Source organism: Pholis gunnellus, assembly GCF_910591455.1.
Source record: "Pholis gunnellus genome assembly, chromosome: 3".
In the NCBI taxonomy this organism is placed as follows: Eukaryota; Metazoa; Chordata; class Actinopteri; order Perciformes; family Pholidae; genus Pholis; species Pholis gunnellus.
The window spans coordinates 15976428-16003627 of record NC_136529.1 but is presented as its reverse complement, the minus strand read 5'-3'; the positions used below and the strand labels follow the sequence as shown (position 1 = coordinate 16003627).

General features: G+C 39.4%; 4 protein-coding genes across 4 annotated transcripts; 3 read left to right on the top strand and 1 right to left on the bottom strand.

Annotated features, from left to right (window-relative positions):
* The first annotated feature begins 778 nt into the window (after nucleotides 1-778).
* On the top strand, nucleotides 779-4426 carry vhl (von Hippel-Lindau tumor suppressor). The gene is made up of 3 exons (XM_079156676.1): nucleotides 779-1215; nucleotides 1888-2001; nucleotides 3283-4426. Exons 1-3 carry the CDS (start codon nucleotides 1029-1031, stop codon nucleotides 3474-3476), a joined length of 495 nt encoding a protein of 164 aa, XP_079012802.1. The 5' UTR covers nucleotides 779-1028; the 3' UTR covers nucleotides 3477-4426.
* Nucleotides 4427-8734: 4308 nt separating this feature from the next.
* On the top strand, nucleotides 8735-12458 carry tatdn2 (TatD DNase domain containing 2; the record flags this gene model as incomplete). The annotated part of the gene is made up of 6 exons (XM_079186332.1): nucleotides 8735-9034; nucleotides 9194-9550; nucleotides 9820-10794; nucleotides 10946-11073; nucleotides 11443-11626; nucleotides 12318-12458. The coding sequence occupies 6 exons, from the start codon at nucleotides 8735-8737 to the stop codon at nucleotides 12456-12458; spliced, it is 2085 nt and encodes a 694-aa protein (XP_079042458.1).
* A 1380-nt stretch (nucleotides 12459-13838) lies between these two features.
* ghrl (ghrelin/obestatin prepropeptide) lies at nucleotides 13839-15287 on the bottom strand. The gene is made up of 4 exons (XM_079156885.1): nucleotides 15127-15287; nucleotides 14815-14892; nucleotides 14617-14731; nucleotides 13839-14514 (listed from the first exon to the last, which is right to left on the bottom strand). Exons 1-4 carry the CDS (start codon nucleotides 15238-15240, stop codon nucleotides 14501-14503), a joined length of 321 nt encoding a protein of 106 aa, XP_079013011.1. The 5' UTR covers nucleotides 15241-15287; the 3' UTR covers nucleotides 13839-14500.
* Nucleotides 15288-17049: 1762 nt separating this feature from the next.
* On the top strand, nucleotides 17050-21480 carry ccdc174 (coiled-coil domain containing 174). The gene is made up of 11 exons (XM_079184704.1): nucleotides 17050-17151; nucleotides 17335-17442; nucleotides 17539-17639; nucleotides 17728-17786; nucleotides 17878-18025; nucleotides 18320-18415; nucleotides 18523-18659; nucleotides 18750-18844; nucleotides 19256-19403; nucleotides 19538-19690; nucleotides 20697-21480. Exons 1-11 carry the CDS (start codon nucleotides 17113-17115, stop codon nucleotides 21398-21400), a joined length of 1788 nt encoding a protein of 595 aa, XP_079040830.1. The 5' UTR covers nucleotides 17050-17112; the 3' UTR covers nucleotides 21401-21480.
* The last annotated feature ends 5720 nt before the right edge of the window (nucleotides 21481-27200 follow it).

The following is a 27200-nucleotide window of genomic DNA, read 5'->3' as shown; positions in this document are numbered from 1 at the left end:
TACCCTTAATTTTAGCCAAGGTTACTTGACACTATACTATGACTATAATACAAATATTTTTTTCATTCATTAAAGATTAACAGTGATAAAAAAGTACAGACATAATGAGAAAAAAAATAAGAAAAATAAAAGTATTCATTATGTAAAATAACCTCAGTCAGAGTTTATTATTACACATTTTATAAGCCTATTGGAATATTATTAGTTACTGATGCATAAACGTGTAAGCAGCATTCAATGCTGCTGATAGAGGGAGATCATTTTTACTGTTTATAGGCCCCTGTTTTACTGAATAATCTCAACATTTTATCACATTTTAAGAAAGGCCTATTTTATGACCATCGTTTGCAAAGTAGTAAATGGGGTAAAAGTACACTATAAGCCTCTGAAATAAGGCCTGCTGGAGTAAAAGTACATAGTAGCAGAAATAGAAATGATCAAATAAAGTACAACTAACGTTACCTTAGAATTGTACAGTACTTGAGTAAATGTACCTATAAATGAATGTCATTGAGGCAGTGATATTGACTTCTTACTGCATCTGTATTTGAAATGAGACCAAAAGCAATTAACTTTAAGGAGTGTGGTAGTTTAACACTAGTTTATGATGTATTTACTTTAAGATTGCAGTAACTTTTCTTGCTTGACTCTGTCAAACAGTACAGCTCATGAAACACATCCTCTGTGAGACCGAGACGTCATCATACCTCTCGACCAATCACAGCACAGAATACTTTGACGTCCCAGGACTTTCAACCGGAAGTGTGAATGTAAACAAAGTAACGAGCTGCTAGTTGAGATTGAGAAGAAGTGACAGTGGACGGTTCTCCCACTCGTAGTGTAACTGGTACAGTTGCTCGTAACCCTTGTTTGTAAACGACGTGATGTAATTAGACGGACTGAGTCATTTATCTTTGATTCTACGATCTCCATGTCGACAACAGGCAACATACATGGCTAGCACTGCTAGCTAACGTGAGCTAATCTCCCTGCGCTGATGATAAAGTGTTATTAAGACACCAGCACCAATGCCTCAAGAGGAAGAGCAGTCTCTTCCGCTGGTCCGCTCCCTGAACAGTCTCACACCCATCAGTGCTGTGTTTCGTAACCTCAGTCCTCGTGTCGTGCGACCACTATGGATCGATTACCGCGGGGAACCTCGAGCATACCTTGATTTACTGCCAGGAACGGGACGGGAAATGGCCACCTTCATCGGTAAGGCAGCTTCCACTACAAGACAACGTTACTTATGCATTGGGTGGTGCTTCTTGTCTCAGATGTGAGCTACGTGTCCAGTGGTGGGAGAAGTACTCAGATGTACTTAAGAACAAAAGTGTTAGCATTGTCATATAAAGTACCAAAAGTAAAAGTTCTCATTATGCAGAAGGCCCCTTTACAGAATCATGCACAATGATTGTTAATGTTGTATTTTGTATTATTAATCAGAAAAGTAACTAAAGTTAGTAACTAAAGTTGTTAAATATATGTGGATAACGAGTACAATGTTTCCCTCAGAACTGTAGTGAAGTGGTTGAATGAAGGAAATGGAAATATTCAAAGAAAGTATCTTGAAATAGTACTTTGTACAGTGCTTGAATATGCTTGCCACTGTTTCATACCGTGAGAATACATCCAGGGGCAGCATGCTGATGGCATTTACAAAAAAGGCTTTCATGTTATTTCTTTAATATTTTACAGTACATGGAAAAGTCTCTCACTCGCTGCAACTCATGCTTTCATCCCAGGAAGCTGTAACAGATGATTCTCATATTAAACATGGGGACATTTTCTTATTCTGACACAGCTGTTGTGTGATGGTACAGTATCACTTGTGGGCAGTGTAACACACACTCATTTTAAAAGATGTTTTATGGATTCTTTTCCCAGGTCACCCATGGGTGTTCAGAGATGCAATTTCTGATGAGCCACTGAGGGTGAACGGCAAAGAACTGTTTCTTCCTAAACCAGCAGAGGGTAGAAACGCGGATATCACTTTACCAGGTAAGATTAGCTGCGTTACTTAAAACTTGAGGCATTATCATCACATGTAATTCATTACTACTCACAGACATACAACCAAAGGTACATTTATGATGCACTGTGTGAGCCCATTTCCCTGTATACTTGATAATACATTTCAGAATAAATTGCATTTGTGTATTTTCAAAGGCCGTCGAACTGCTGTTGATTCGGTGCTGCGAATAATTACCAGTCTGATGGTTTAAAGGGACAATTTACAGAAACAGTGCTTATAGTTTTCCACTTGTCTTTAGTGTTATCATGTCATGCAGGTAGTTTCAAATCTTTTTCTGATACTTCTACCACATTACAAAAAAATCACAGGTGAATGTCATTTGGCTTGTGGTGCTCAAAGGATCACAAAAATACATAAAAATACCTTCAAGAATCTTTTACAGAAACACACATATGATAAGGATAATCCATAGATCTTGCTGTGATTGGTTTTCAGTGTTTTTGCCATTTTCAAATTTAATAAAGCTTTGCGTGCCCCAAACCATTGATTGACATGTTTTCCTCTAAGTTATTCATATTCTTTTATTCAGTTTTATTTTTGCTTTAAACATAACAAAAATAGATAACATTATCAATAGAATGTGAAGAAGTATCATTTTGACGTATACCAAATATGTAATAATCTACTGCCAACCAGCAAAGTCCGGCCTATACTTTCTTGTAATGCCACTTGTTCTTCAAGGGGCGACAGGCCAATCTAATTTAGGATAATATACGAACTTGGGAAGTCCCTAAATTAGGACGGTTCTGTAATTCCTTTTTTTTCCCACTTTGATCACTTGATATTTTAGGTTCATGGACACTGAAAAAACAGTGTCATCCCTGCCACCAGGGGTTTGTTTCTTTGGATTCAACCCAATAAACAAACTACCTTAGCACACGGACCGTACAGCCCCCTGTTAGTGGCACAAGCAGGGGGCTGTACAGCGACAACACACGTGAATTTTAGGCTGAGATAGCAATGTTGCTTTGACAGAGTTTCAGCATTTTGGTTGAATTTTTGCATTTCCTGCCCTGCTGTTGGTTCGTATAATTGGCTTTTATAACCAAGGACTGTAAATTTAGATTGTATGAACCCAGTAGTAGAGGTGAAACGCTGCCCCCTATTCTTTTTCCTTACTTTTTTTTTCAGAATGATTGTAAATGCAGCTGTAAAACAGGGCTATATTTACACTAGTATCAATTTGGTAGTTGTTGCAATTTGAAGGAAAGATTGTCCCTGCCTAACAAGTTCTCAACTCAACTCAGTTTACAGCCTCAAGGATCGTGCTCTGCAGGTCATTCGGCGTCTGGTGCGAGCAGAAGACTACAGGAGGTTGGAAATAGCTCGATGTCTCCACGAGGAGCTGGAAGATCAGCCCAGTGTATTGAAAGATCTCCATCGCATGAACCAGCGAGTAGAGCAGCATCTACTGGAGAGGATCCAATGCCAGGAGGAATGAGGCATGAAACTGGATGCACAACGATCACGTATGGACAATATTATATTCCAACCCTGAGGTCTTACATCTGCTGCAAATGATGATCTGCTGCTTGTTATATTCACACATTGGCTTTGGCAAATGCATTCCTCTGCAGAAGAAAGCTCTCACATGAACATTTACCTTTTAGGAAGAGGAGATTGTATATAATGTGATTGCAGCATATTCAATTAAATGGTATTGTTTGTACTCTAAAATGGTATTCAAGCATTTCAATGTTTTTTCCTAAAAGGCCACCAGAGAAATGGGGACATTTCAGCCGTTGATGCCAATCTGATTATCTTACTCTCTTCTTTGTTTTGTCATATATAGCAAGGTTCTGTCATACTCTCCTCAGAAAATCCCATTTGATCATACACACAAGACAGTTTTTTTTTTTTTTTTTTGTCATGCATACAGTGTTTTAATTAATCTTTTGTCATAAATATCCCAATTTAGAAAGGACAGTTGGATAGAAATGTCATATAGATATGTGTTGTTAATATTCTTATTGAGAATGCCTGAGATAAGGGGATCTAAACGTATCCAGTTTACTGCACATCTCCCCTCAACAACATCTTACTTTGTAATCCCAGTGGTTAAACCAAGACTGAGCTGTTCAGCAGTCATCAGAAAGCTTTGGTCTGTTCTGGTGAATGTGGACTTTTTGTCAGAATATACCTGCCACCATAAATGTGCAGAGTCTCTCCTAAAATGCTGTCTTGCAGCTGACAAACTAAATATTTTGTCTTTAGAATTTTCAGACTTGGCTGTGAAATGCTGTGAGTGAGGATTTATTCTTTTGTTTTTGTCTACTTTGTAATGCTTTGCTTATTTTGTTTCTCTGTCTCCATGTTTTAAATACATACATTGCTACTGTATCTCAAAGACCTTCATCGTTTATATGTGTAATAAATAAATAAAAGCTATATTTCTTACTGGTTGAAAGCTGTGAAGACTGGATATGTTAGTTATTTGCTAAGTCTCTTATTGATAATGAACTGTTACATTTTGAACACAAGGTCATAAAACAACACTCATCAAATTGAGACTTCATTTCTCAGCATTTAGAGGGACTTTTGGGTCGATGTGATGTTGGTGGAGAAGTACAACATTACTGTTTGATTTGTGATGTATCAAATGTGGTGTAAGCTGAATAACTGCACACTCACAAACACAAGGATGTCATTTCCAAGTCACACGTCAAAAGCAGGGCTACTGTTACCAAACGTGTTGCCAAGCGACAAAGTAACACAACGCTTCTGCGGTTGTGTGAGTCGAGGTGAGCCGGCGGCAGAAATAACAGCAACATGCAGGCAGCGGCAAAAACAACAAAATGGGATTCAAGTCGTTTTAGGGGAGAGAAGTAAGTACTTGTCCCTCACACACACACACACACACACACACATGTTTTGTTTTGCAGCCGTGTTGTGCATGACGTCATTTCCTTGGACAGAAGGAATAGACGATAACTAACATTCATTATCCTGCGATTATTATCACCAGCATGACATTTTGGCCAAGGGGTCACCCAGTCGTGTTTCCACATATCCAGACAGACCACTGGAGCAAAATGAAAACAATGGTAAGAACAATTGAAACGCCTTTCTACGAACAGAATGATATAAAGTCCAATGACACTAATGATTAATAACAAATACATACTTTGTATTCTTGTGATACTATGAACAGTTGTTCCCACCTATAGGTTCCAGGTTGTCTTGCATCCGTTCCAGCTGCCTTGTTGAAGAACAGAGGTTTGTGAAAATGATCATATTTAACAGATAATATCAAATCGGGAGGCGACCATGAGAGCACTTTGTACAGTACAGAAAGGGCAAAAGTTCTGTTCATAGGAAAACGTGTCTCTAATTTGTCTTTCTTATGTATGAATCACAAGAAGGTGATCTCCACCGTACCCCCAACAGCAGCCTGTTCCCTCCGCTGCCACTGGATGAAACTGCAGTTAAAGATCCTAGCTCCTCCATGGAGCAAGCATACAGTCGGTCCCACATTGAACAGAAGTTATTTCAATATCTTTCTTTTCTGTATTATTTGCTTTGTTGCTGATTCACTATTATGTTTGTTTTCTTTAGGTGTGCGTCAAAACACACCAAAAACCTCGCCTCAATACATGGCCCAGTTCAGGAATGAGTTTAACGACCGTGCCAGGAGGGGCTTCTGCTACTGGTTCATTGAAAAGAAGGGCTCAGCATGTAAGCAATGATCCAAATATCACCTATACAAGAAGTGGCGTTACATTCACATGCCCATACACTCGATATTTTTCATTTCTGATCCTGCTGTTCAGACTTTCCACTGTATGCTCAACCTTTCAAAGTCAACAAAGTAGCGTAACTCCCCCGCTGCTCACAGACTGACATTGGTGCATGGTTGTGAGCAGCAGGTCAGACCATTTTATTCTTTTCCTCGATTGTCTGACACAGACCTCCTAGTCTGCTGACATTTCATTTTGTTGTTGGTATTTCATACAGTAAACAGAAATCCTGAATTTTCTGTATTTAATAAAAGGAATGTAAATACTTCTAAATGTCACAAGCACCATTTTTAAGAGAAACAACTTTGTCTTTTAGAATAACTACTGTTCACATTATGATTGTTTTCCACAGCTCAGAGGACTGATGCATCTTTATTTATTTCTTACAGGTAAAGGAAACTGTTTTGGGGCCAACAAGACCTCTCTGGGATTACCAAAAGTCTAACAAAGTGTCACTGTCTAAGATTTCTGTAACCCTCTGTCGTTAAATCACTTCAAAGTAAAAACATATGATTGCACTCAGAGTTTAATGTATTGATATCACCTATATGTTGCCCACCCGTCAGTGTCTGATGACGGGCGCACCAAAGAACGGTAGCAGACACCTTGAATAGCGTTTTTAACAAAATGTTTTATTCGCGCCTGTTCGCTATGCTACGGTACACGGTTCTTGCTGTTGTTCTTCACCGCTTCTTTACAAAAAGGACCAGAAAACCATGCGCAGACAACCCCCTAGTGGTGAGATGGCGACACCTGCTGGCCGTTTGAACTATAACACACCTTAAAATATAACATTAGTTAGTCCACAAATCCATTTATCTCACATATACTAGTGTGTCCACAGCTGTTATGACGCTACCTAAAGAGTGATTTGCCTTTTAGTGAAAGGCTGTTAACTCAAAATATTAAACGTCTATCAAAGTCTTTATTCTCTTTTTTCATAATTGGGATTGCCTTTAATATTGTATACAGTAGGATATACTGTACATCCCACATCGATCTTATTCAGTATTTAAAACAAAACCTTGTTTTCCCTGTAGAGTTTAAAGGTATACAAGGCACTTGGAAACAACATAATTTGTGGTGTATAAACACAATTTGTCTCGCTTTGTGTTGTGTTCTGAGCACCCAACCGCCAAATCACATGTTTTCGCGGTTATTGTCGCCCATCAGTCAAATCTCGTTGGTAGACTTGATCTCGCGGGAAGTAAAGTAATCCGCTGGTCACTAGTGGCGTTTGAACCCTACGGTCCAAAACAAAACGTTGCTATTTTATATGCTATTTAAACTTTTTTATTGAATCCAAAGAAACGTTGTCATATTTATTTTTGTTCAGAAACGTTGTACGCATTAAACCGTGAGAGCTACCGAGTGAAGAATGGCGGACTGAACCAACGGAGAGAGTGACGCGTTATTTTTCTGACTTTCCATTCCTGCTGTAGCGTTAAGGATCCTGAGAAGGTAAGTTAACAACTCCTCAACATCGTTGAATAAATATAAATAGACATGTGATAAAGACGTGTAAGGTAATAACAAAACAGTGGCCTTTAAGCGTATTTTCGTAGTTAGAACATTCTGTGTCGCAGTTTGAATCAACACCTGAAAATCGTTCATGTTAGCTAACAGCTAACAGCTAATTGGCTAAAGTGAAGGCGCTAACATTAACTGATAGTCTCATTTATTACCAACATCTCACCAATGACTGCAGTTTTAGGCATTTCTTTCTATCATGGTCGAGTCAGACAGCTGCACAAAATCCCCAAAACCCTATTGTATCTGTTGTCGGGAGAAAAACCTGATCCCCTAGAATGAATTAAGGAGACTAGGTGTAGTTAATGTTAGCTACAAAACATGGTGGCCATAATGTGCGGGAACGTATTGTTCAAATGTCAGTAATTTCACAATTAACAATTGAAAACTGGTTGATAATAGAGACATTGCTAATAATGTACGGTGTATAAAAGATATGTTTTGAGCTCAAACCACCCCTATCAACATCGTAAAAAACTAATACTCCTTTATGATAATAACTTCATTTGAATAGCTTTTTTATAAAACTGGTTACAAAATGCTTTGATATAACGTAGGACATAAGAGACCGTAATAAAAGTATACAGTAAAATAAAATATAGGAGGTTTAAATTAGCGTGTTTTTAGCTAAAGAAAATACTGAAGTCCAGAATTGTGAAATAACTTTTCACACAACGTGCTGTATTAGTGTGGCCATTGTTTTGGTCTTTATCTACTAACTAAAGCTGCAACTAATGATTACTTTTTATTTGCGATTTAAACTGCCAATTATTTACTAGACTAATCTATTAATTGTTTGGTTTATAAAATGTCAGAAAATACTGACATTTTATAATGTTTCTCAAAATCTAAGGTGATGTCCATGAATGTCTTGTTTTATCAGCACAAAACAAACCCAAAGATATCCAGTATAATATCCGATAAAACAGTCACTGTAGCTGACTAAGCTTTGAGAATTTTAGATTATTTAAAATTTTGTGTCTGGTTTATACAATTTGAAATGGTTTAGCCCCTATGTTACTTTGTGTACACTCGCTCAGTAAATTTGATTAAATCCTCCAGAATATCCTCCATACGAAATTGTACCATTTTTGTTGTATTGCATGTCGTGTGCCCTTTTTTTGGTAAAACTTTGTATTATGGTTCTACTCTGTACTGTTTAGTTTGAATGCTTTCTTTGTTTTGACCTGTCAAGGGACGACAGATGCAAATAGACTTTAAGCAGTAATCTGGTAAAGTGCATCAAATGGTGCCATTTATGTTTTAAACTGTACATTGTCCCTTTAATAATATTGATAAAATGTATCTTGCAGTTTTTAACTTGAGTATTTGAACAGTGATGCTCTCATGTTTTCATGTTTGCTTGCGTTAGGTACTAAATGGTCTTACAGATCTGTTCTTTCCTTTTCTAACTGGATTAGAAGTCTCTGACATGGAGCGCAGCACAAAGAAGTTGACGTTTAAGTGGCTACGAACTGCAATCACCTCACCCACAAACCTTCAGGAGAGAGATGCTGACTCAGGGACACCCGCTTGTTGGAATAAGTCGCCGACTGAAGATTCAAATAAGTTGCCCCTCGGTGACTCTCCCGGACCCGATGGCCTTGGAGCACTAAGTCTGGACACTCCCAAGAGGAAAGCAGGAGTGCTCAGTGAAAGCACGCCATCTTTAGGCAAAGTTAAGCTGAGGAAGCTTTCCAGGGAAAATTATGAACATTTCATAACTTCAGAGGTAAATCTTTACTTTAAATCTTGCTCTGCCCATCTTTTTAATGGTTCATCTAAAGTGTTTTATCAGAGTTAGAGTCTCAAATGTTCTATTTCTTGCATTATGTTCAGGTCTTGTAAAGAAATTACTGATTTATTTGTACATTTGCACCATAACTCTCAGGAGAAACATATAGACAACCCAACCAGGCAGCTGGAAGTATCATCACCTCCACCTCACTCTTTCATCATGAAAAAGAAAGCGAGGACACCCGAGGAGGGATCGAAGGCGATCTACATGAAGGCAGTGGTCGCAGCCATTGGCAGCACTACTAGTATCTCCAAGACTTTGCCATTTGTGTCTTCACCGGCGAACACTGAAGGACCCAGTCCAGCAACAGTTGACCGAGCATACAGGGATAGTAGGTGTTCCTCGACTGAGAACAGATCCGAGCACAGCGACGCTGTCCAGGAAGAACAGTGGTCCCCCCTTCAGGTGTTGGAAGACATTGATGACGGCTCAGAGCTGAAAACAGGAAGGGTAAGTTAACTGGCACCTAGAAATCTATCTGTTGTTGTACTTTTATTTGCTTGTATATAATTTTAAATGTTTTAGCTGCATGCAATCTGTTATTTAATACATTTTTTGTTCATTTAGCTAATCTTTTCGTTTTCTTTTTTTATCAAAAGCATGACATTTGTACAATTTACGTCCTTATTAAAATATATTGACCACAAAAAAATCATCAAGCCACTGATGATTCAAAGCTAAAAGTGTCATTTTTCTCCCTATTTGTTTACGTTCTTCAGAGTGTCATGCTAAAAGGAGAGGATTCACCCAAGAGGTTTGTTGCTCCGAACTCAGCGTCTGTAGAAACACCCTCTCAAGACCAATCCTTCGCTACAGAATACGGACCAGAAGCCACGTGCTGTGGCTCATACCTCCCGGCCCTGGAGTATATGCCCGATTCTTCGTCCTGTTTCACGATTCACCAGAAAGGCCCTTTTGACAGCCAAGAATGGAGAAATCCTTCAGTGTATACCGAGGAAGCTACAACTTCCTCTTTCACCTTTTCATCCCCCAATGCTGGGGTCGTCCAGGCGGCTGCAATGGACAAGGATACACCGTTCTCACTGTCACAGAGGACCGTTTATGTCTCCTTAAAGCAGCCCCACCCAACAAACTCGGCCTCTTCACATGCACCCAGAGTTGAGACTGACAATTTCTGCTCCTCTAGAACTTTGGCCTACAGGGACCCCTTTGCGCTGCCACTACACTCAACTAGAACCACACGCAGGCAATCAGATACTGGTTCTGCCATGCGTCACCACCCCGCCTCCTTTACTCAAAGTAGCACTGCTAAAAGAAGATTATCACTCGGGGCAGAACCTATGCGGACCACTTACCCCAACCCGGACAGTCAGTGTGGTTTTATAGACACGCACTGCCATATAGACATGCTATATGGAAAGCTTCGCTTCCGCGGGACATTTGACAGCTTTCGCGATCACTACAGAAGCAGCTTTCCTCCAGAATTCAGAGGTTGTATCGCCAACTTCTGTAACCCGAGGGTCATGGTGAGGGAGGCCCTGTGGGAGGGTTTGCTGGCTGAAGAAATGGTGTGGGGGGCTTTTGGGTGCCACCCTCACTTTGCCACAGACTACTCGAGTGTTCAGGAACGCGACATACTGATGGCCATGCGGCACCCCAAAGCTGTGGCTTTCGGTGAGATTGGTCTGGACTACTCGCACAAGAACTCTACTCACGCCTCCAAGCAGAAAGAGGTACGGTCTCGGTTCAATACAACTTTGTAATCCAGTAACTAACTGTTTATCTTGAACTAAAAGGGCTTCATCATTTGGGAAGAAATATTGTGTGTGGACTGCAATGATAATGAGTGGCGTGGTCCGTGTTTTGTTCTTGTTCTCTGTGAAGGTGTTTGAGCGTCAGTTGCGTCTCGCTGTGGCCATGCAGAAGCCTCTCGTCATCCACTGTAGGGACGCCGATGATGACCTACTGGAAATTATGAAGAGGTGTGTCCCGAGGGACTACAAAATTCACAGGTGTGTTGGGAGGAAAATCATCTGTCTAATTATTCCCATTTTAAATCAAATTTTTAGAGATATTAGTCTTAAGACTAATATTATTACAATCCTTAAGATAATCACTAAATCTAACCCTATTTTTGGTTGAATTTATGTTGGCTTTTTCAAGCAATAACCATGTAATATATATATATTATTATTATTATTATTATTAAGCAAAACAATCACAGGAACACAATGTATTTGTCACTCATTTTTGCCAGCATATTCGTTTATTTTTGCTAACTCAACTCAGACTGTAATCTTGAGGAATAAAACTGTGAGGACCCTCACAGAGTAAACAGTTCTGCATTTAATCTGTGAATTTTCTCACTTTTGTGTTTCCAGGCACTGTTTCACGAATGGTTATCCAGTGATCGAGCCCTTCCTGACAGAGTTCCCCAAACTATACGTGGGCTTCACAGCCCTGATCACCTACTTCAAGGCCACCGAGGTCCGAGACGCCGTCCGCCAGATCCCTCTGAACCGTATCGTGCTGGAGACGGACGCACCGTACTTCCTGCCAAGACAGGTACATTTAAATTGAGGCTTAGGGAAACCAAAACACGGCTCTATTGTCATTAATGAACTCCAGGCTTATTTTCCAGCTCTTACTAGTTTTAATAACTGCAAATGATTGCATTAAATGTGTATTATAATTACAGCTGACGTCCCTTTGTGCCAAGTTTAGCTGAAAGTGAATTATTCTCCGATTTGAAGACCCGCACACAACATGTGTTGATTATGATTTGTATTGATGCATGATGTATGCATCAAATGTATTGTTCAATCAAGAATTGATATTGTGATGAATGTTCAACAAACATCATTATACATAAAATACAAACACAAGCACTCCTGTTTTCAAGGTAAGTGACCCTCAAAGGAATAAATACTCATTGTTGGATAAGTCTGTACAATGTACTTTATAATCATAATAACCTTGGTCTGCATACTCTTTGTTCGTTGCAATATTGATCCAAAGAAAACTCTTCACAACCTGAAACAGAATAAGAGCTGAAACAGATGCGTCTATTGTCACTTTTAATGATTATCTGATTATTTGAGAACATTTTTTAATTAACCACATTTACAGTTAAGTCTTTGTTTTGGTTTGAGTGTCCAATGAACTGAAGGTTGTCTGAGACATTCTCAACAATGGACTACAGAACTGTGCAGCTATTGTTCAACATTCATGTGATGAGTGTGTCTCTCTTTAACAGGTGAGGAAAGACGTCTGCCGGTTCTCTCATCCTGGAATGGGAATCTACACGCTGCAGGAGCTGAGCCTGCTGAAGGGAGAGGACATGGCCACGGTCCTCTCCACCGTCAGAGAGAACACTGCTCAGCTGTACGGCGTGTGATCTTCAGAAGCACTAGGAAAGAGGAGACGCACTAAAAGTTTTATGTACCTTTTGGTTTTAGAGTTATCAATCCTCGATGTCGAGAGCAGTTTTATTTTAAGTAAAGGGTTGTTTGTTCATATTAGTCTGATCTACTGCACAAAGTTTGATTATGTGTGAAGAATTGAAACGTTTGATCTGCTGATCTGATATTGACAGCGACCAGTTTCCTTCCTTTGTTGGGGAGCTTGTGGCTTCATACCTTTTATATACCTTTCATCCCTCTTTCATTTTGGTTCACAAATGCATTTCATATAATAGTAACATGCAGTCTTATCTTGGTAGCATTGGACTGTTCAAACGGTTAAATTGATAACAAAGTGGGCATTTCTCTGTTGTAACCTAATAGCAAGCCTCCTGATCCTCTTATCTATTCAATGTGATGATGGAGACGATGGTATCGCTGTCATAGAGATGCTGATATAACTGGGACTGCGTGTCTACAGCATCGTGCCAATATTTATCTTCAGAAAGTGTTCATGGTTGTGTGTTTCTGTTTATTAGAAGCTACACGGTGTTACGCAGGACGGACATGAGCGTCACAGCTGTACGTCATTTGCTGTTTCACATAGTTCTTTAGATTTGAACAGGAAGTTTTCCAACCTTGTTCTGGGAGTTGGTCATTTATTTTGTTACATATTTTTTCTACTGCAATTAATAAAACAGTTTTTGAATCTAGGGTTCTACTTTTCAAAACTCTACACACACACACAAAAAAAAAGAAATACACAAACTGGTCAATAGATGAGCTGCGTGAGTTGGTGGTTTAGATTACCATGCTGTACCAAGCAATTATCACTTGGCAGTAATAAAGTGTAATTGTGCCACAAGTACCAGTTTTTGTGTCTTGGCAATTACAAAACCTGTAATAAAACATTTAAACCTGTTCCAGTGGTTGTAAAGGTAGAGACACTAAAACACTCTAAAGCTGTCAAACCAGCACTTAACAGTGATTCTTAATTAGTTCTCGAGCTGATTCTGCCACATTGTCATTGAGATTAAACTGAATTGTTGATTAATGTCCATTGTTCCTGGTAAATAAATAAATACAATCAAATGTAAACCCTCCATTTTTCACACAACGGTGCAGTTCATTTAGGAGAATGAATGTTTCTTACGGATTTGCTTTTTAAATGCAGACTAGAGACGTATATTACAATTTAACGCCTCAAAACCAGTTCACCTTGTATTGCCGACTCAAAGGGGAACAAATATACCTCTGTGTGTTTCTCCACCCCTTCATAATGCCTCCATTTCACCCAAAATCTGGACCTTGATTTGTTTGTTTTGGTTAAAGAGTAGACAGACACAAAAGATGAGTTGATCCTTTATTTTTGCAGGCAAACGTGGGTCTCTGAAGATGAATAAGAATAGTAGATATTGGGTTTTCATTGCTGAATAACATCAAATCAATGCACAGGATGTGAGAGGCTCATTTGTGGACAGTTAATTAAAACTATAGACATTCATTTCACTACAATTTTGCACGTTCGAGAGTCAAAAATCAATATTAAACATCATGTTCTCACACGCCAAAGTAACGTCAAACATTTACATGAGCATTTGTTAGTTTGACAAAATCATAACTCAAGTTCCACATATAACTATAATCAACTTATATCAGCTTCATAATGTGGTAATGTGATGGAAGCTGAACCAACTCTATGAATGAAGAAGACCCTGGGATGTGGTTGAAAGTTCCAAAAAGTTCTTGGGTGAATTTTACACACGGTTTGACCTGATGAACAGTCTGTTTTTTAGATCGTAGTGACGGACATCAGTAGATTCTCTACGATTTAGTGGCACAAACTGCAACTAAATTAGTCACAGTCTGAGTAACCGTGTTTTAAGAGCCTTAAACTAAAGAATATATCAAATTAAGAAAGACAGAAGACCAACACGTCTACAGGCTAATTTCTAAATATTTACCATCTAATAATTAAAGTGGAGATTGGAAGTCATTGAGACAGCAAACTTTAAATTCTTGACCATGATCTTCAAAGTTAGGATGGTCTCTCTGAAACAAGAGGAATCATGTTAAAATTCATGGTTAATTATTTTGCTGTATATTGGCTGAAAAGGAACTTTTTAATGTATAAAACACAGGAATCGGACAAACCTGCGGCCTCCTCTGTGCTTCCCAGCAGACGCTGAATGATCTCCTGCAGCGCTGCACCGTACTGCTCAAAGTCCTCCTCTCTCACGGTGAAGCCAATGTCAAAGGGGGCACTTATCTAGTCGGAGGAGAGGAAGACCACGCCGTTACCGGGAGGATTTTGGGTGACGCGGTGTAGTCGTGAGTGTGATTTCCACTCACTGTGATGTGGTTGTCCTCAGCGGGCTGACTGGGCTCCTCCATGACTTGGCGGCCGACTCTGGGAGGCTTCCCCTTGTTCTGTGGTCGACCCAGAGCAGAAAGGTCTCGTGATTGTAAGCAAAACACTTTCACATTAGAGGCTAAAATGCAGTACATGAGATTACATACTGTAATTCCCAGGTCTTGAATAAAGTCTCTGATTTCACTATCCATACAGCCCATAATTCATCTCATGTAATGCGTCAAATTTGAATAAAGAGTTAAGGAATGAATCCAAAATGTGTTGAATCTGGCGGAGAGGAAGAATGTTACCTGAGGTTTTTGTGAAGGGCTGAGAAAGCTGGAGCCTGCGCTGGTGGACTTGCACCACAAGGTCAGAGAGCACAACAGAAAGACGAGCAAACAGGTGTTTCTCTTCACGAACATGATGGAGTTAGAATCTGTGTCTGATCAACTGCACAAAGTTTGATAATCTACAGTGTGAAGAGTTGAAACGATTGATCTGCTGATCTGATATTGACAGCGATTAGTTCTCTTTCCTTCCTTTGTTGGGGAGCTTGTGGCTTCATACCTTTATATACCTTTCATCCCTCTTTCATTTTGGTTCACAAATGCATTAAATATAATAGTAACGTGCAGTCGTATCTTGGTAGCATTGGACTGTTCAAACGGTTAAATTGATAACAAAGTGGGCATTTCTCTGTTGTAACCTAATAGCAAGTCTCCTGATCCTCTTATCTATTCAATGTGATGATGGAGACGATGGTATCGCTGTCATAGAGATGCTGATATAACTGGGACTGCGTGTCTACAGGAACATGCCAATATTGAGCTATTGTTCCCAGGACAAGTGCAATACACGTGGCAATTATTACAAATAATGTTTACTCAGGGAAAGAAATCTGCTTCATATCAACACAGTTAGATATTAAGCTTAATATTGAACAGGCACACTGCTCAACAGTTAAGAACTCTCCTATAATGAGTCTTAAGTGCATCAAACTGAGGAATTTAACTAAGTCGGAGCACATAAGTGTATATTTGATAAGATTAAAACTTGTTTTCAAAAGATATCAAACCTAAGATAAGCTAAAATAGAGCATTCTGATCCTTGATTAATCATTGTTCATATAATGTAATGTGTGATATCTGTGAAATTATGATGTTTCATAACTTTATCAAATGAGACTTTGACATTTACCGAACAATATTTATTAATGTAATACTTAAAGCCTTGTACAATTATTTAGCACAAAAAAGCTTAAGTGTCATACATGATGAGTGTTAGTCGGTCTATCTTGAAGATGAAAACCTCACACAGTTAAAATACAAGCATGTGTGTAACTCACTTTACTACACTGAATGGTGTGATCAAATTGCTTGAAGGTAGAAAAGAGCCATTAGAGAAAAATCTTTGAGGATGAATATTGTGTTTTTATGAATAAAACACAAATTACTTACATACTTACATATTACATTTATCTGATTTGTTTATATTGTTATTGCTTTTACTGTTTCTGTTTTTACCATGTAAAGTGCCTTTAAATACCTTTTAAAGAGCTACACAAAATAAATGCATTATTATTATCATTATCATTATTATTATTACTTAGTATTAGAACTTCCTCCAAAGCATTAATGTCCAAAACTTAAGGTTTATACTACAGGAGAGGCAAAGTGCTATACTTTTCTAATTGCTGCACAGAGGACCTGATATTGACATGACCTCATGCCTGATATAACTAACACAAACCAGCTGAGAGGACCTACTGAATCTAACATCACATACTGACAGTTGAAGAGGGAGGAAGCATCATCAGGAGCAAGGTTACAATCAATGCTGCTCCGGAATACTTTGCACGCATTTGGTCGGTCTAGCACAACAGAAACATTTGCTTTCCTTGCTTTTGAGGCCTTGGAGCTTGGATCGGGTTGCAGTTTTTTCCCCCAGGAGGATGATGATCACAAAAAACGTGAGACTGTGGACAGGTACACACTTTTTAACCTTTTCACTTCCACAGAATCTGGCTTTTTTTATGTAGGCAATGCTGAGATCCGACAAAAGACAAAGTTGCACATGGAACTTTTTGGGGGGGGTTGAAAGAGAGAAAAAGGCCTCAAGGCTGAGCGGATTGGGACGGTGCGATCGATGGATACTGTGTCTACATGTAAACGCCACTAGGTGGCAGTAAAGTCAGATTCTACTTGCGAGAGAAGAAAAAAACCAACGAAGAAGTCAGACACAGTTACCACAGCATTACCCGAACAATACAACAGTGTAGGAAACAAGTCGTGAACATGGATAAGAAGAAAGCCTTCGCTGTGACTGCTACATCTGTGAGTTGCATTGAGATGCATCTTTATAAACATGTTATTGATTCCCTGCGTGACATTAAATACACGATAACAACAGCTAACGTTAGCTAACCTACTAGCATGTTGTGACTCAGCTTAGCTAGAAAATAAAACATTTGTTGTTAATTCGTTCCCTGTATTTCAGTAATAAACTCTTTCTTGCAGCTCGTGGACCTTAAAGCCGAACTGTACAGAAAGCAGGAACAATTCAAACAGGAAAAACTTGGGCATGAAAACACTGGTGCTGGATTCACATCAAAATCCAAAGTCAAGGTACAGTATGTGTGTTAACTGTGGGACATGTTTTTAGCTGTTTCTATAGCCACAGATTGACTAACCAGGGTGTCATGTGATCATTGTCCTGTGTAGAAACCTAATGTCTGGACTAAACAAAACACTGGTGTTTCTGCAAGAGCTGAGAAAGACGCGGAGCAGCTGGCTGAGGAGCAGAGCAGCCTTGACACATCAAAGTGAGTTCAACACATCCTGCAGTAGATTCACTGTTGAGGTACTGTGGTGAGCAAAACCTCTGACTCCTCGTGTGTCTTCTCATAACAGACGCAAGTTGGAGGAGAAGGCCAAACTCTATGAGCAAATGATAAAAGGAGACTTTCCAGGTAGGTGGAGTATACATGATGTCTCCCTGGTGTTTAGTTGTACGACGGAATGTATTTACTTTTGTGATCCTGTTGTCTTGCGATACCTCAGATGAAGAAACGGAGGGACTGTTCCTGGTTGATTTCACCCAGAAGATTATTGACAAAAGGAAAGAAACAGAGAAGGAAACCGAAAGAGACGTTGAGGAAAGAGACACCTCGTCTCCCGTCCCTCCTCCTCAAAACCCAGACGAGGAATGGTAACGTCACATTCAATCGATTACATGTTTGATTTAGGAGATATAAAGTTGAGGCAGTATGTTATTTAAAAGTAGATACGTTAACTATATACAAAAAAACACTGACTAATCCCAGTAATTTATTTTAAACTAGTACCATTAACACCGCCACTACTAACCTCAAAAACACTTCTTTTAATTGCAACATTCAAATAAGTGAAAATGTATTCATTACATAATTAAGATAATGCTTAAAGCATTAAACCTTTTAGAACTATTGGTAAGCTGTTCTCCTGGTGCGTCGTTTCTCTGTAGGGTGGACTATGTGGACGCTTTGGGCCGATCTCGAAGATGCATGAAGAAAGACCTGCCAGGTTTTAAGAAAATGGACCAAGACATTCATGGAAAAGGGTAAAAATTATACAAATAAAAACTCTCTAAAGGTTCAGGTGATGGTTTCTGGATGTTGATGTCATACTGGGAACTGCAACTCTTTTGGTTTTGACTATTCCACGTAGAAACCCTTCAGCTGATAAGACCTTACTGTCGGAGGACATGCGTCGAGAGCTGCAGAGGCAGGAGTGGGAGAGGGAGGAAGAGGAGGCTATGAAGAGGCCCGTAGGACCGATCCACTACGAGGATATCAGGGGACAAGGTTACTGTTAAATCATTTCTAAAACGCTTGTGCACACGTTTGTAAGTCTTTCGCTGTAGAAATCATTTTGTGTGTGTCTGTTCATCTCAGAGGCTCGAGATCTCGGTGTCGGTTACTTTGCGTTCGCTCACGATGAAGAGCAGCGCAGAAAGCAGAGAGAAACTCTGGACATGCTGAGAGACCAGGTGAGCTGCCGAGCTATGGACGGATGGAAACGCAGAAATATTTGTCTTTAGTGTGCGTCTGTTTAAAGGTTCCCCTGATAACCAATCACCCCACACTACAAGCATAGTCTTACATCCACAATGTACCGGACACACAGAAATATCTTGTCCATGTGCATCTTTGTTTCGTCTTTGTTGTTTACAGAGTTCGCTCCATATTGCAACACACTTAAAGTCCTTGTGCACTTTATATATATATATATATATACATCATATATATATGTATATATATATATATATATATATATATATATATATATATATATATATATATGATGAATAAAATCCATTTTGAGTGCAAACGGGTGAATAATGTCCCTGTCAGTTTTTGCTCAGCCCTTGTTTCTCTTTTACATCTCTCCCGTCCTTCAGACAACCAATCAGCGCACCAAGAGGGAACAACTGAAGGACAGGAGGCAGGCCATCCTGCGGGCCCGATTGAACAAAGTGAAGCAGAGGAAGAGGAACAAGGGCAAGCTGGATGGCACTGAGGACCAGCAGGGAGAGGAGGAGAATGAAGGTTAGGATCCACAGCTACCTCACATCAAACGCAGCCACGGGCCTTTATTTGGTGTCAAATAGTTGGAGCTATTTGCTTCTAAAGTCTGTTTGCATACTGCAGTTCAATGGATTGTTTTGAATTCTTTGTCCTAGGAGGGGAGGATGAAGGTGAATTTATAGGACCCTCGCCTCCACCAGAGGACCCCCCAGAAGTAAGCACAGTAAAGAAGGTGATAGTGGAGATCCAGGAAAGGAAGGACACCAAACCAGGAGTTCCTCATGTCAGAGAATGGGACAGAGGCAAAGGTAATCCTTATTATTTAATGGTGCATATTAAATATTACATCATGACATGAAGGGACATGTACTTTTATGCTGTACTTCTCGGATGAAAAAGTCTGAGTAAAGTAAAATACAACAGAAAATACAAAAAATAATAATTGCTGAATTCCATTTAGCTGTTTCAGTTTCAGTGTCGTGGTGTCATGCACGCTAGCTCACTGTCATGATGTTCACTAACACCTGTGTTCTTCCTTATGTGACCAGTCAAAATAAAGTTAAGCACTTTAAATACTTTACAACCATCCTTTTACCCGTGCCTTTGGAAAGCTGGCGAGATTTGCAGTCAATGGTCAAAATTATTTTAAGGAAAATATGATTTTCATTATTTCGATAGAAACCCGCTTGACATATATCATATGCTAATTATGACAGTCTCGCATAAAGTCTAGTAGAATAAAAATGATTAAAGGAACAGTGTGTAATATTTAGGGGGATTCATAGTGAATATAATATGCATAACCATGTTGTCATTAGTGTATAATGACCTGAAACTAAGAATGTTATGTTTTATTTAGCTTTAAAAAAGCCATTTATATCCACATCTTCCACTATTGAACACTGGCTCTAGTCAGAGCCTTTCGCGTTTTTTTACATTATCTAAAAGTAGGGATGGCTACCGAAACTTGGTATTAAAAGATTGAATTATTGATGAGCTCTGACGTAACTGGTGCTTTTTATTAGTACTTTTTAATGTTTTGCTGTAATTTAATATCACGCTGAAGTGAGCATTTCCACTTCTTTCTCTGAGCTCCTTCAACTGCACACGCAGTGAGTTCAGGTGCTTCATCTCCACTCTCTTTGAGTTACCATCCAATGAATGTGCCGTTGGAATGTCAAGTTATGGCTTAGAAAGTTAGAAGTATGGATGTAATTGTGCCCGTGCCAGTGGTTAAGCTTTTTCAATTAAAGAAAAGCTCTTTCTGTCCGTTGTCAAATACTTGACTTCTTTAACTTTTACTGTTTCTTGCAGAGTTTCTGTTTGCCGAGTGGAAAACTCGGTGTCGCGATGAGCGAGAGTCCGATTTTGCACCTCCCTCTGCCTACTTTACTGAGAGGAAGAGAGAAAGACCAGGCAAGATCAAAACTCAGGAGAGTAAATCCAAGATGTCCTTTAAGTGGACCAAAGGCCCAGAAGAAATCTCTGAGAGCAAGGAGGAACCACAATCTCCGCCTAAAACGGCTCCTGCACCTCCTTCACCTCCTCCACCTCCTTCACCTCCTTTACCTCCTTCACCTCCACAAAATCTTCCACCTCCATCACAACCACAGACTTCACCGCAGTCATCACCTTCCGATCACCCAGCAGCTTCAGCTCCCGAGTCTGCTCTTAATCCCGAGTATACCCCTCCTCCATTTTATCCTCCGTTTTCTTCTCCTCAGTTTGCTGGACCACATCACCTGCCTCCTCAGTTTTCCCCACAATACCCCCACCAGTATCCACCCCAGTATCCACCCCAGTATCCACCCCAGTATCCCCACCAGTATTTCCACCAGTATGCACCCCAGTATTTCCACCAGTATGCACCCCAGTATCCCCCCCAGTATTCCCCCCAGCTGCAGCCTCAGCCTCAGCCTCAGCCTCAGCAGCTCCTGCAGCCTGTAGACCTCAGCCAGGCCAGACAGCCTACAGAGAGTCTGGACGACATGCTGACCTTCTACAGGAACATTAACTGATCTCTAAAATGTCATATTTAACGTGTAGTTGCTTCATACTGAGAGTGTAAATACTGTTTCCTTTTTTTTTTTTCTTGTTTAGGAAATCACAGAAACAATAAAACACAACTTCTCAGATCTTAAATAAATATACGGAATTAAATGGACATTGTTCTGACTTTTTTTGTTGAAAAACTTGGTAATTTTAGTAGTCTTAAGTATATAAAGCCTCCACCTCGTGAACTATTTGTGTAATAGCAAGAGGGCATGAAATGAAGTGCAGTATTCAGCTGCAGTATGAACATATCCACCAGATGGACCTGTACGCCTCCATTGTGAGAAAATAAACTGATCCATCTGAACTGTTAAAGGACATCGTTCTAGTGCCGCAATTATTTTCATTGTCGATCAATCAGCTGATTATTTTCCCCATAAATGATCAATTGTTACGTTGTAAAATAGGGAAAACTCCCTCAAGATGACATCTTCAAATGTCTTACGTTGTCCTTCCAGCAATCCATAACCCAAAGATATTCAGTTTATTCTCACACAACAGAAAGAGAAGCAGCACGTTGTCCCAACCGAGAAAGATGCTTTTGCTTAAGAACTGACTTAAACCATTTATTGTTTATCAAAAAATCTTCAGATTATTTCTTCTGTCAATCGTTGAATTGTTTTACCTCTAAATAATGAGCTCAGTACGAGTGTTTGAATTACAAATGTCTCTGTTGTCTCTCATGCCAAATGCTGCTAAGTCATGGCAGCTGGGAAAAGTTGTGAGTGAGTGCATTTTGATTCAGAAATGTCTTTTTTTTTCTGTGAAATGAGTTCAAAGGGGTTTTACTGTACAGCTGAAGTGTAATCCATTAGTAACCTGAACTGAACCTCTTCATTGCTGCTCCTTGATGCCGGACCGGACTCATCCTGGTGTTCTTCATCACCTCCTCCCTCAGTCCTCCAACAGCTCTGTGCCAGTTCCAGTCCCTGTGTAGACACGAGCGGGTGAGTCTCCAACTTAACAATATCAGTTCCTAAGTCCAGGGAAGATCATTTTAATTCAGTTTGAATAATTTCAGCTCCTTCTCACATGCTCCTCAGTGTTGTCAGAGTGGCATCCAAATAATGGAAGTGGGATAATTAATGCTGGAGAGGAACACATTTATCTTCAGCTTCATGCCACAAACTCAAAGCCAAGGTCTTCTGTGGTGATATATTACCATGTGACTGGTGAATACCTTTTTAAAAAGCACTGTGTAATGTACAGACAGAATCTATTGCAGTAAAAGATGATACAATAACGGTCTTGTACTGTTAGCGATGTAACCTCAATGCACATCAAAGCAACTATATTGACGAAACAGTCGCCTCCTACTGGCAGAGCATCTGAGTCCTGTGCCTGATGGCACGATCAATTACATCGATAAAGTACATTCAGACAGAAGTCTTTAGATTACATAAGACATTACATATTGACATGTGTTTAAATGTGACATCTTCAATTGTCTTACATCAACCTCCGCCCCTGTCTTGGTCCACAGGATCCATGTGGGACCTGAAACACGTCAGGAAACAAGAGAGGAGCTATTCAGAGGAGTTGATAGTTTTCAGTATTTTGCTTAATAAGAGCTGGAACTACAATTTGATCACCCCATTATCCTCTAAATTAGCTATTTGCCATGATGTCTGGGTCACTTGTTTCCGTAGTAAACAGGTCGTTTGGAACTTTGTGGGTCTCTTTTCGGTGGTTCTCTTCCTGTTGTGGTGGATGTTTGACCCCACTATGACCTTAAAAACTGTGTTTATTTCCCTATTTTGTTCCTGCAGCCTCAAGTTAGACCAGTTCAACCAGAGTGGGAAATACACACTCTGATAGCTTCAGCACTGTCCCTCTGGTAAGCATGTGTGTTTGTGTGTGTGTGTGTGTGTGTTTATATACAGTATGTTTTTAAGTCTTTCTGTGAACTAACGTGTTTGTTTTGAGTTTTTTGAAGCTAATTTGCTGCCTGAGTAAATTGGCTGCCTCAGAGGTGAGATGATGTTGATACAGGGACAAGACCTCACAGAGTGATAGTCATACAGGGATTTCAATATGCTCTTACATGCATACAAACTGCAGTACAGACTGCAATATTCATAACAATAAAGAAAGGCCCTTTTTAATGAGGTTTACAACAGAATAAAGTAGCACTTACAACAGTACACAGATGCAGTTAGGCCACTTTGGTCCAGACTGAAATATCTTAATATCTATTGGATGATTTTCCATTCATTTTTGTTCAGACTTTCATGGTTCCCAGAGGAACCACAGTATGTTTATTTGCTTTTAAAAATGTAGTTATAAGACAAGACATAGCTGACACAATCTTACATCTAAAGTAAGACAGAAAATAATAATAAAAACACATTATTAAAAGAAGTGATGTGAATTCTTATGACTCGTGTAGCGCCGCTATGAGGCTAACATTTGTGAGTTTAATGTCCCAACAACTAAAGAGATGAAATTACACACAAATTCATGTCCATGTCAAGAATCAAAATGTTCTATGCTAATGCTAAACTAAGATGGTGAACATAGTAAACATTATACATGCTAAACATCAGAATGTTAGCATTATGACGTTAGCATTTAGCTCAAAGCACTGCAGAGTTGCTAGCATGGCTGTAAACCCCTCATGCATAATATGTACAGGAACCTTTTACTGGACTTATAGAACAAACAGTTGCTGTAGCGCTCAGAGCAGCTTCTTTTTGCTGACCGTCAACTCTGCACTGAGCAGAGCAAGAAACCTCCTCTGTGTAGAATTACCACCGCACTAATAACTAACATAGACTTAAGAGAAATGTGCATCTTCTCAGCTTAATTTCACTTGCTGACTCAACACTTTGATGAGTCTAATCTCTTATTAGGGACAGGAAGGAGTGTCTCATTGACAGATCTGCCCTCCTCTCAGGGAGCAGCTGCACTGACAAATGATCTCTGCATTTAGTTGTGGCAGTTTAATCCTGCTGTGGCTGAGCAAAATGGCTACCTGCTGTTTTCATAATAGAAATTAAATGACCTTCAGCCTGTGGAAACGGCTTTAGATCTAATGTGATTTTTCCAAGTAGTCTCTTTTTACTATTGTATTTTTGCAAAGCATTATTTGTTTGACCTGCAGTCATGTATGCACTGTTCAGATCTACTTTCTCACACACACACACACACACACACACACACACACACACACACACACACACACACACACACACACAGTGTAGGTGTCAGTTTACGGCTCATATTTTTTTCGGTGCAGCTATAAAGCTACTGTGGCGCAGGAGCTAATGGAGCCTCTATGAGGACGGTTACGAGGCCTGACACTTGTTCCTCAGTGATCCTGTCTTATGTCCTCTAGACCTGAGCAGGCAATCAATGTTGTCTTAATGGCACTGGAGGTCCTGGATCCAGAGAGGGAGTAAGGAGGAGGTCCGGCCCTGGTTAATGATGCTTTGAAAGGCAACTAAGGAATGGCCAGGACAATAAACTGTGATGTTTACACCATCTAAAAGCTAAATGAAACTTCGGACATGGTAAGAAGATCAAATGCATCCTTTCACAGACCTCATAGATATTAGGATATATTCAGATACACTAGAGTAGTGTAGAGGTTTGAAGCTGAGTGTTTGTGTTGTTAGTCTGGTTCTGCCCTGGATTGTGTCTTTATTGATCTGTTGTTCTTAAAACAAAAGAAATTAAATTAAAAAAATACCAGTCTTGTCCTCAAAAAGTCTTTAATCTGTCTAATAAAGCAAGTTAATCAAATAAGGTAACTGAACCTTAATTACCTCTCCTTGAAATGTATTTTTGCATGTAGAAGGATGAAGTGCTATTTGGTTTTGTGGAGCGTTAACATTGACAGATTGATATCCTTAACGTAATAGTTCAACATTTTGGGGAAATACGCGTATTCGCTTTCTAGAAGAGTTAGATGAGAAGATTGATGTCATTTTAATATTTGTCTGTTAAATTGGAAGCTACAGCCAGTTAGCTTAGCTTAGCATAAAGGCTGCAAACAGAGGGAAACAGCTAGCCTGGTTTTGTCCAAAGGGTAAAAAACATCCATTCAACAGCTCTATAAAACTCACAGATTAACAAATGATATCTTGTTTGTTTAACCCTGACTATTTATTGGCGGAGAGAAGCAACTTCCTGGAGACTCTTTGCCTTGCTTGTGCTGTAACATGACGCAGAAGCTGCACCGCTGGCGTAACTCCATTGAGACCCAGATGTGCTACAAGCTCAGATAAGACACTCGTCTATTCAAAGTTTTTTAATTCTCGGTTCAGTTTTATGATGCAGAGTGTTTCAATGACCCAACTGGGGACTGCACTCAACAACTGGGAGAGGGAATCAAACTAATAAATTGTTAATCCCAGGGCACTGCAACTAGTTTACTGACCTGGATGAATCTTTGATATTGGAAGGGTTACTCAACAATAGAGCAGTGCAATTTTACAAGTCACCAAAAGAGACGATTTTGAGCTTGTAGATCAGTTTAGGATTCTTCTTTAACTTATAGACATTAACATAAAAACAAGTGAAGGGAATAAAGGAAATACCACTGGCTCCATTAAGGATAATAGGCCATTACGGTTCTATCAGTAAAAGCCAGCATATTGAGTCATCAGACAAATTTAGAAAACTCGTTAAAGGGAGACTGCAGTTTTCACTCAAGTTTTCTCGCACACTCAAACAAACATTTTAGAGCAATGATCAGAAATGCAACTGTGTTATTTTTGTATTTACTCAATCTGGAAGGTTTTGTTAAAAACCAGGATGTTATGTTTACATACACAACACATAACTGGGAAACTCCAAAAGCTGGGACACTAATGCAAATGTATAAAGAATTTGTTTTGGACAGATAATAAGGAAATAACTTATTTGAGTTTTTCTAATAGCGTGGATGTTTTCCAACATTTTAAGCAGGATATTTTGAGTAATAAATCGTAGAATTGTCTTAAAAACATACAGAGTTCAGGTAAAAGGAAGACGAACACACTCGTACAAGACAACATTGATAGAAAGCTGCGAGACAACTTGTAAAGTAACTTTAAGATTAGCCTTTCAGTGGGGTCATAAAACAATAGGGGGGCTTTTTGTGAGGTCCGGCAAGACTGAAAGAGAGACAAAAGTGAACATTCATTAGAGCTTATTACATTTAATTTCTAATACGTAAGCAGGTTTATACTCATCTAAATTAACTTCACCTTTTGTTCTGTACCACCTGAGATGGACAGCTGGTAGGTTTCATTTCCTTTGAAAGATGCAATTTGTTCTTCTGTGTGCTTATCTCAGCTGTGGAGCGCTGCAGGAGTTATCTGTTATCTGTAGAAATGAACTCAAAAATAAAGATACAAAGAGAAGAATGGCAGCTAGTTTTTGAGCCTGTTTTATCTCCTTGTTTATTACTATTGCTGTGCTACAATTATTATTACAGTTATCACAACAACAACAAAATGCTAGTAAATATCATGCTGCTACAACTACAATTTAATATAAAGAAATGTTGCCTTAAATCCACAATTAAAAACCAGTCCTTGGAAGTACATTTTTCATAATATTCATATAATTCATCATTATAGAATTAGGCATAAAAAAAAATAAGAGACTTATTTGACCACATGCTTTTAAATCAGAGCAACGTCCATAGGGCAGACAATTAATGCACATTATTGCCTCAACACCCCACACTGCTCATTAAGAGCACTGTTTGGCTGCTGTGGGCTTCTTTAATGGTCCATCAGCGAATAGAGTCTTCCACTGGCGTGTATCACCACCTCC

What these genes read in the sequence shown, in the direction of transcription:
- ccdc174 (XM_079184704.1), top strand. Translation starts at nt 17,113, where the DNA reads ATGGATAAGAAGAAAGCCTTCGCTGTGACTGCTACATCT. An exon ending in TCGCTGTGACTGCTACATCT is followed by an intron (nt 17,152 to 17,334) that starts GTGAGTTGCATT and finishes TCTTTCTTGCAG; the next exon opens with CTCGTGGACCTTAAAGCCGA. An exon ending in AGCAGCCTTGACACATCAAA is followed by an intron (nt 17,640 to 17,727) that starts GTGAGTTCAACA and finishes TTCTCATAACAG; the next exon opens with ACGCAAGTTGGAGGAGAAGG.
- ghrl (XM_079156885.1), bottom strand. Translation starts at nt 15,240, where the DNA reads ATGTTCGTGAAGAGAAACACCTGTTTGCTCGTCTTTCTGTTGTGCTCT. An exon ending in GCCCTTCACAAAAACCTCAG is followed by an intron (nt 14,893 to 15,126) that starts GTAACATTCTTC and finishes GGTCGACCACAG; the next exon opens with AACAAGGGGAAGCCTCCCAG. An exon ending in CTGAGGACAACCACATCACA is followed by an intron (nt 14,732 to 14,814) that starts GTGAGTGGAAAT and finishes TCCTCCGACTAG; the next exon opens with ATAAGTGCCCCCTTTGACAT.
- vhl (XM_079156676.1), top strand. Translation starts at nt 1,029, where the DNA reads ATGCCTCAAGAGGAAGAGCAGTCTCTTCCGCTGGTCCGCTCCCTGAAC. An exon ending in GGAAATGGCCACCTTCATCG is followed by an intron (nt 1,216 to 1,887) that starts GTAAGGCAGCTT and finishes TTCTTTTCCCAG; the next exon opens with GTCACCCATGGGTGTTCAGA. An exon ending in CGCGGATATCACTTTACCAG is followed by an intron (nt 2,002 to 3,282) that starts GTAAGATTAGCT and finishes AACTCAACTCAG; the next exon opens with TTTACAGCCTCAAGGATCGT.